The sequence below is a fragment of the Cryptotermes secundus genome, unplaced genomic scaffold (assembly GCF_002891405.2).
Source record: "Cryptotermes secundus unplaced genomic scaffold, Csec_1.0 scaffold846, whole genome shotgun sequence".
In the NCBI taxonomy this organism is placed as follows: Eukaryota; Metazoa; Arthropoda; class Insecta; order Blattodea; family Kalotermitidae; genus Cryptotermes; species Cryptotermes secundus.
In genome coordinates this window covers 746864-756411 of record NW_019739228.1, presented here as the reverse complement: position 1 = coordinate 756411, position 9548 = coordinate 746864, and the positions used below count along the sequence as shown (strand labels likewise).

Here is a 9548-nt window from a genome sequence, read left to right as displayed (position 1 = left end):
GCAATTCCACGTTAATGTTACGTTAGTCTGTACTTAACTACGTATTTCACTAAAAAATGCAACATTTTAACTCGGTTTTTGGTAGATTTTTACGTGACTAACATAAGGCTACTGTGGAAGTGCCCATTTCGGTTACAACGACATTCGTTTATAACGACACTATTTTTAGGTCCCTTTGATGACGTTATAACAAAGTTCTACTGTACTTGCAAAATAGTGATGCAAGGTAATTATAATACTAATCGAAAAGAGTGCCAGTCCGACACTGATACCGAAAGTCGGAGTGGCGAAGATGCCTTTTACTCACAAAGTAATACTGGCTCAGTGGGTTTATACCTCTTCCAAGACGCAAAATAAAAATGATATATAAAGAAATATTAGACAATCCGACACCGACTTCCTAACTGATAATTCGTCACTGGAAACCAAATCCTTGCATGCGTCACACTTCCTTGAAGGCTATGGAAGCACTTGCATGCAAGCACAGATGAATATTTCCTCATCAGTTCTCAAAACAAAGCTGGGCTGTATTTGGCTGATCAGGTCATAAACAGTTATATCTAAACGTAAGTAGTTTTGAAACCAGTACCTTGATAAACGATTTCTTTGTTCAGAGCTAAGGAATGAACCACTGACATGACCTCACCTAGGTTTGTTTTGGTTCAAACCCAAGGTCAAACTGTCAGCACTCCCAAAGAGAGCATGTGTCCTGCGTCATATATATGTCATTTGGCCAACTCGGGTTGCTGCTTGCATCATATATATGTGGCATTCACCCGTTAAAGGTTAAATGGCCATATGCTGTTTTATAGTCTGGTTCTAAATGCAGCTAATTAGCATGACACCTTGTGCGTACTAATGCTTTATAAAGGTGAAACTTAACCTGAGCAAAATTCTTGATCTTTAAGAACACTGCACAGTGGTTAGCTTTTGACCTGATAATTTTTCTATATGTGTATAACATTAAAATTTTGGCTGTGCTGGTGATTTAACTCACTATAAAGAATGTCAAAAGTTTTAGTCTGTTGCATTTACAATGTGCTCTTGAAATACATGTTTTAATGACTTTATAGACCTCATTGTCCTTTATGTTTATCTGTTGAGGACAAAAACTAGTTACTCCATAAGGCAGTCTAACTACATAAGCATAAATCATTTTGTCCTTACGTTCATTATATATATATATATTTGTTTTTTCCTTGGCACTACAGCCCCAGTGGGCCTAGTCCTACCCCCATGAACTTCTCTGTTCACTTCAGTTTTTCTAGATCTCACACATTCAGTGGGACTCCTTGGGTGGGTGATCAGCTCATCGCAAGGCCTCTACCTGTACACAAACACAGAAAAGCACACACACACAAACTAAACATCCATGCACTGAGTGGGATTCGAACCCACGATCCCGGTTTCCAAGCGAACGAAGACAGTACATGCATTAGACCACTCGGCTACTATGACCTGTATATATTATATATGCCCTATGTCAAAAAATATGTGTAATAAAAGCTACAGATGTGAGATTTACGTTATATGTCGTGTGCTACTGTTTTTATACAGTGAGCAATGTTTGAGTAATATGGTATGTTTAATATGAGCTTCATATAAATTCCATGTTATATGGAACTCACATGGATCAAAATAGATTTTACACAATACCATTCAGTGTAGACCCCTAATACCAGTTTTAGAAATGAAACATCTGGACCTACACAACCTTCTCTGTTAAGCATTTAATGTATACTCTTTATGTAAAGGGCACGTAAAATAACTGCAAATTCTAATACTATATTTAAGCATTCTGCTAAGTGAAGTTGTCCTTGTGCTTAACTAATTAATTAAACACTGTGCCATGAAGGCATATGGGAGAGTGGAAGTGTAGATCCACATTTTCTTGACCTCAGTACTAGCTGGAGGTGAGTGGTCAGCTTCACAGCCTGGCCGCTTTACTCCCAGGGAAAGAGCCCGCAGTTTCCATTGGATAGGAGGCTGGGTGGGCCTCAGAGCCAGCCTGGACAACGTGGAAGAGAAAATTCTTGACCCTGTGGGGACTTGAGCTCCAACCCCTTGGTTGTCCAGGCCATAACCAGTTGCTATACCGACTGCGCTATCCTGGCTGATGTAATAAATTATCATCATTATTTCAGTCCTTTTTTCACAATATTTTGTTAACGTTCAGCATCTGTGTGTTTTTTAGTCACTGACATTCACTTCTTAGCTCAATTAGTCTCAAACATTTTGATCAATAGTATGACCATCGTCAAATTCTCTCTTGATATTGCATGGGAGCTGGTACACTTTGTATTTATATTGTCATCTTTTTTTGAAGTTAAGAGATTAATTAAAATTAAACCTGACAGTTAGAATTCAAGCTTTATTCACTTAAAGGTTTATAAAATTAGTATACTTCAGTGTCATTCTGGTTCTTAGTATAGTTATGTTACTGTATTGAGCCTAGTTTATTTTTTTGAAAAAATAAAAGTAGGCTTTTGAGATCACCTTGCTGTGTGTCTTCCCAGACAATCTTTGAATTCCAGAACCAGTCTTTATGAAACACTGTATGTATATAATGGCACCTGAGCCCATTTCAGTGACATACATCATAAAGTCCTTCCATCCGTAATACCAATATTAGAGCCTTTCAAATTGCTAAGGCAGAACCCCGATATTGCTTGAATGTCTGTACCAGTCTCCATGAAACTTCATAAATATATCATGCCACATGAAGTCGTCTTAATGGCATACATCATAAATATCATTAATACCAACATTGAAGCCTCTCAAGGAAACACTTAATATTGCTTCAATGCCTGTACCAATCTTCATGAAACTTGGTATGCATATATCATGCCACCTGAGGCTCTCAGTTGCATACATCATAAATCCTTCTTATCAGTAGTACTAACACTAGCACTGAAATTGTTGAGGTAATAACCTTAATATGACATGAATGCACAAACCATTCTTCATGAAACTTGGTACATACACAGGGGTCCAAAAAAATGTACCCACTCTTTGGAACAAAATGACATGTAGTTACAATTCTTGCGCAGAGAAAGAGTCATTGTATGTGTTCAAAGTGACCACCACCAGCGGCTAAACAGTGTCGATGCCGCTGAACTTCGGCTGTCAGTGTGTCCAGTGTGATGGCTGTACACGATGCTGCAATGGTGTCTCATAGCGCGTTCAGTGTAGCTGGCTTTTGTCGATAAACTTCATCCTTCAAGGTTCCCCATAGGTAGAAGTCAAGAGGTGTTAGGTCTGGAGACCGTGGTGGGTACCCAATAGCACCTCTTTGACCTATCCATCGTCCACGTAGAGCAGCCGTGTCAAACATGCGGCCCCTCAACTTTTAGAGCTAATTGATAATAAAATCAATATTAAAATTTTAGTAGAAATATTTTTTGTAAAGACAATTTTCCAGCAGACCAGAAGACAAGAAGTCTCATGCAGACATAAATTAGCAGGCTGCAGGAAATTCAATGTTTTGCTATTTCTAACATAATTTCTTGTGTAATCTCTCTTTTTACATATTGAAAAGCTGTTTGATACTTGTCAAAAATGGCATTCTCTTGCTTTTTAAAACTGTAAGATATGTGACTTTAGGTAATTATATTGAAATTATTCCTAAATAATAAATAGAATTAAATTTCCTTGTCTCAAAATCTAATGTATATTTCCATTTTGAAGTGCGGCCCTGGACTATTATTTATAGGGCTGAGGTGACCCTCTGTACAAGTTGAGTTTGACATGCCTGATGGAGAGTGTCATCAAAGTATGCCCTGACATCTCGATGGTAGTGATGTGAAGCACCATCTTGTTGTAGGTAAAATCTCTCATCTCCAAACAGCTCTCAAATGGCAGGGACAATCAATGTCTGAAGTATATCGAGATACACCTGACCAGTTACGGTACATTTTTTGGACCCCTCTGTATATGAGGCCATCTCAATGGTGGACTTCATAAATCATTCCCATCAATCAGTAATACCAACACTACAGTCTACCAGACTGTATTGTTTTATTGACTTCATTACACATGCACACTAACATTTTCTTTCTACCTGTCATATCAGGTACTCAAATTACAGTGAAAGGAAAGTAGGCAGTTAATCCTGAGAACTTGTTTTATAAGGTACATGATTTATGAATGGAATACACATGCTGACAGTGTACCAGCTCATGGAAAATATCAAAATAGTACCTGATCATGGCCAGAGTGTCGACTAACAGATTTAGTACTAATAGTGCTAATGAGAGTGTGACAGTAAAGGGTAAAAAAAGGGTACAGCTTTCCCTGTACGAGTAAGAGGCTGTGAAGGCCCATAAGGTTGTGAGACATCAAGGCTCCCACATTTTCTCCAGACATTTGGCTCACAGGTAGTGGTAAGATTAACCTTACATGCCAGCTGCCCTTTACCCCCAAGGAACATTCCTGGTACTCGTTTCCGTTAGAGGCTGAGTCAACCCCAGGGCCATAGTGCAGCTGGAAGGATTAGGTAAATTGAAAAAAAATCCACCTCATTTGGGACTCATAACTGTGCGACCTTCCATGTTATAGCATAGTGCCTCAACCAACTACACTACGGCATGCCCCAAGAATGTGACAGTATAACTATAAACCACACAGGCCCTGAACATTAACAAAATGTTAGGAGAAAAGGGCTGAAATAGTGATATCAGTTTGCAAGTTATGAAGTGACTATTTATGTTACCTGATTGTGGCAGGGTGATTCCAGAGGAAGGAGCAGCAACTGAGAACCCCAGTGGTGTGAAGAAGTTGCTATTTTGTTCGGGCAAAGTGTATTATGACTTGAAGAAAGCTCGTAATGAGAAGAAACTTGAGAAGGATATTGCCATTGCAAGAGTGGAACAGGTACAATTTATATTTTTATATTGTAGTATTCAGTATTATTGCAGACTTCCACAATATAGTGCACATGACCTCAGATGTTTGTTTCATTCTCTTCTCGCAGATCTCCCCATTCCCCTATGACTTAGTGAAGAAGGAATGTGCGAAGTATCCAAATGCCGCTTTGTGTTGGGCCCAGGAAGAGGCCAAGAACCAAGGTTCCTGGACTTACGTGCAGCCTCGCTTTAACACCACGCTTAATGGATCACGAGACGTTAGGTAAGTCTGCCACTGGTGATAGGGGGAATATATTCGGTGATGTCAAATGGCACCACATTATCCAGACTCAGTGTTGCTGTCAGTGAACTGCAGCAAAATCTGTTTATTCCATACAGGTTTCCATTTAACACAATTACTTCTGCGGAGTACAAGTTGGAAATTCATTATATGCATGTACTGCACATTGTTACTTGGGGTGGCCCACATTCAGAGAGTTTCTTTTCTTTCATTGTCCTTTATTACTTTATGCCCTGGAGCAATGAAACGTTCTCATAAAGATGGCTTTCCGTGAATCTGGGTCTAATAATATAACACTGTAACAAGTTCTCTTTGATATGCAGTGCAAATAAGTAACATTCAGCATACTTCAGTTTTATTTTCATGGCAAAGCAATAAGAATTAAAAGAAATTAAAACCAGCTACATTGTTACATACTTGTGTCCATGGTGATTGTTGGAATTTTGGACTTTGGTACATTATGTTACTCTGTGAAATTAAATGTTTTTATTATGTTTTATAGATTATGGAAATTTTGTTATGTGTTACTTTTTTCATTTTAATTTAGTTAACAGTTGATTGTCCACCAGGAAATTTGTAGTAAATCACATAAATTAAAGTAAATTGAGGCCTCTGCATCCAGAGGCAGTATGATTTGTTTATGTCAGTGTTGAAGACATTCTTATGTTTTTCCTTAAAATTGCATCTACGTAACATTCAGTGTCAAGTGTCTTTTCGACACACTGTCATGCAAAGCTATTGTAGCACTTCTAAAATTGTGCCTCTTCTAAATTTGTTAATGTGATATTAATTTCAGAATTAATGAGAATGGGAACAAATTATTACCTTGTGCATAGCTGTAGCTTTTGAGATGTGGAAGAGCACACAGTACAGTACTGGAATTTCTACTCCAACAGAAATAAAGCAACAACATGGCACTATATACTGACAATTCTCAAGCTTCACTGTAAAAAAGTAACAGTATTATCACAGATAATGACAATGTTTTCTTGTTTATTCTAAATTATGTTGAAAAGGAATGGATCTTTTTAATGGTGACTATCAATTATTTGCATTGTGCACCCAGAAAAGGATTATGTTGCAAGTTAAAATAACTTTCATTTTGCATCCTGGTAACTGTAAAGCATGCCATTGACCACAGCTTTGGAAACAAACTTACATTTAAGTCACATGTTTATAACAAGTATTTTTTTATATAATGTCTCAGAAGCAGTCAGCCTGAATGTCTAAAATGCAATTCTGGTTGATAGTACATAGTGTGCTGGGCTGCATGAAAAGAGGATGTTTGATTTTTATATGATGCAGGTGTATGACTTCAAACATCATAGTAGTACTCTTTGTACATTAGTAAACTAGAAAAATTAAGCATTGCTTAAGAGAGCTTGGAGAGATTTGTGAAGATCACTGAAAGCAGTAATTTTAAGAGACCAGTGTTATGCACATTGTTTTTCATTTCTTTATTAAAATTCTTAATATTCCACGCATATCATTAAAATTAAGTTTTTATGAAGTTCACATTTAGAAGTCTAAAAATGTGCTTCATCTAAAATTATCATAATGTATCTTGTCAAGCAGCTGGTTGGATTTAATATAAATTAGTTACATTGTTGTTAAATACACAAGTTTTTAACAACAACCACAGCACAGAAATAATAAAAAATATTTCATTTTCATGGTAGTCAGATTGTATTTTAACCCTTCAAAGCATAAACAGATCTTTAAAATAATTGTCACAAACTTTAGATTGTATTGAAAATCAAGCTTTTATTTCATAGATAGTTTGATGTAATTTGTAAGTTCATGAAATCTTGTGAATTTCAAACACAAATTGGACAATGTAGACACCACTCTAAATGTGGTAAAGCACTGGGCTGGTATATAAGAAGGGTTATTCTCAAGTTTGATTTCACAATGAAACCACTGTCCCTCAGAGGATTTAAATGTGTGGAACTGAAAACGTTGTGTGTGAAGGAAGTGAATACAGCTGTCTGAAACTAAGTATCAGTGCTCTCTCCGTTTGTATAAAAAGTGTAAAGTATGGGTCTTGTGCATTTTGCAGACCCTGGAGACACCAAGAAAACAGTGAGGGTTTTTTTGGGAAGTTTTTTGGCTGGAGTTCTGGTCCTACTGAAAATGCCACCTCCCAACTTCAAACTCCTACCTCACCACCTAGAGTGATTAGGTGAGGGCTGTAATTTAATTCAAAAGTAACACTTCCCAAAATACATTATTCAGATAGCGTTTGATTAGGGGCTTCTCTTCTGGTAAATAAAGCTGATGTTAGGAATCTGAATTATTATAGAATTTTAAAGAGATCATATGATCAATGTGTGATGATATGTTTTGGGATTATTGGTTACTGTACTAAGTATCAGACAAGTTGGCAGGTGATAGTCATACTGTAGGACTGATTGGCATGTTGTAAGTCCTGAACCAGTCAGTGTTAGTCAGATTTTCCTCTCAGTGCTGTATGCTTCCTGTCCTCAGTGCACAGAATTGTCAGGTTTCTTGGTTGAGGCATGTGCTGTTAAAGTTATGACACAAAGTGTGTTGTTAGCATGGACAGATGTATTTGGAATGAATACACAGTAACAGCCTGGTAATTAATATGGCTGGTTACATAGTATTCTTGACATCACAGTGTATCTCAAGTATGAGCGGAAGCAGTCTTGCAACATGACAGTCTTATAGTTCTCTCATTTCTCTAAGTAGTTATCACCAACCTACTACCTTGTTTGAGTATGATCATACGTGTGAAACTAACTAGCAGTAACCTTTCAAAGTGACTGTTTATGTTTATAAATATGACATTGGTTTACATCTTGTTTTGTTGCTAAATAGATGGCTCCTACTAATGTGGGTGTCCAACAAATACTAAAATGTTTTCTCAGAATGGTAATGTGCCTTGTGAAAACATATGTGACACTGCATTCACTAAGAAGTGTATGCCATTGCCCCATCCTGTCTCATCCACTATACATATATGGTACCGGTGTGTATGAGTGATGAAAAAATTAATGCTTTAACTTTCTCCTGTCAGCTGTTAGGACAGCTTGCGTAAAATAATTTCTTTTTATTTTACGTGCACTAGGAGATTTCCAGAAAAAACAGTAAAATTTAATATGAGCAGTCATATCATTCATCAGGCAAGTCTTTTTCTGGTCTCAGATTTTACATATACTAGATTTTCAGAAACAGTAGTAAAATTTAATATGAGAGGTCATACCACGTATGTTACATACATCTTTGGTGTGGTCTGAACCAAAGCCCAGTGTAAACAACGCATCATTTTCCAATGTGCAATGATTTTTGACGCAGTAAATAAGCTGCATTTAGCATAATTCTTTACCTTTCAGAATTTTATCATGACTTAGTGTGACTGTAGTTGAAATAACAGTCAGTATTCACATGTTTCTCTTGCTGAAAATTATTGACACTCAGCCATAAACTTAGGCAAGTGATGTCACATTTTGAGCGCAGACTAAAAACCACACTGCTTGTGGCATCATAGTTGCTTAGATTCTCAGCTGAAGTTCTTTCAGTATTTATTTCATATTTAATTAATTACTTTAGGAATTAATTTGACATTATTTATTATATATTTGTGTAGAAGCAGTTTCTGTAACTACTTACATAAAGAAATTAAGGTATAATTTGATTAAGTCTTATAAGAAGGTGAACACTTTCTTGATGTAATTTTGCGTAACTTCCGTTTAGTGAAAACCTCAGTTCTTTAGTGTAAAAGAACCAGTTCCCCTAGATATTCATTAAATAGGGATTTCACCATATCAAGAAGCTGTTCACTGCACCTTTGATATGGATGTCACTGGCTTGCCAGCCATTTTTATAAGTTCTTATTATCACTGCAACACTTATACTATGGGTTGAGTTTTCAGTTTTTCTGTCCATAGAAGGCAGTATCTTGTTCTTCAAACATTGTTTCACTGCCCTTTCTGCCATTGTAGCTCTCAGATGGTGCTTCAGCACCTGACACAGATAAAGCAATGTGTGGGAGGCCCAGACTGATAAAGATGAGGAAACAGTAGTGAGATGATGGATGAAAGAACAGGATGGTGAAGGGATGTAAAAACTTGGCCCACTGTCTCAGCCTTCAAGGGGAATGTATACAAAAATTGTTTGAGTCATATACAGTGACTGCATGACCCATATTGAAGATTCATAGATTCCTTTCTAGGTATACAGGGTGTCCCAGGAGGAATGTGCCAAACTTCGGGAGGGTGTTCCTTATGTTAAAGTATGCCGATATAACCCAAAACACCTATGTCCAAAGTTGAACGGTTACGGAGATAATGGCCAGAGAAGTGTCAAACTTTGACCGGGGTTACACACTTGTTGATTACAAAATAGATATTAAAACTGGCAGGAATATGTGGATTCTGTAA

At 37.1% G+C, this 9548-nt stretch overlaps 1 protein-coding gene across 7 annotated transcripts in view; it reads left to right on the top strand.

Moving 5' to 3' along the window:
- LOC111871787 (2-oxoglutarate dehydrogenase, mitochondrial) overlaps positions 1-9548 on the top strand; it is a 97434-nt gene that overhangs the window by 82378 nt on the left and 5508 nt on the right. For 4 of the 7 annotated variants that reach the window (XM_023865116.2, XM_023865117.2, XM_023865114.2 and 1 more), the window contains 3 exons: positions 4725-4872; positions 4973-5127; positions 7205-7327. In XM_023865116.2, coding sequence (XP_023720884.1) covers positions 4725-4872; positions 4973-5127; positions 7205-7327 — 426 coding nt within the window. The remainder of the gene's footprint in view (positions 1-4724; positions 4873-4972; positions 5128-7204; positions 7328-9548) is intronic. The other 3 variants (XM_023865118.2, XM_033754414.1, XM_023865119.2) reach the window with 1 other exon arrangement.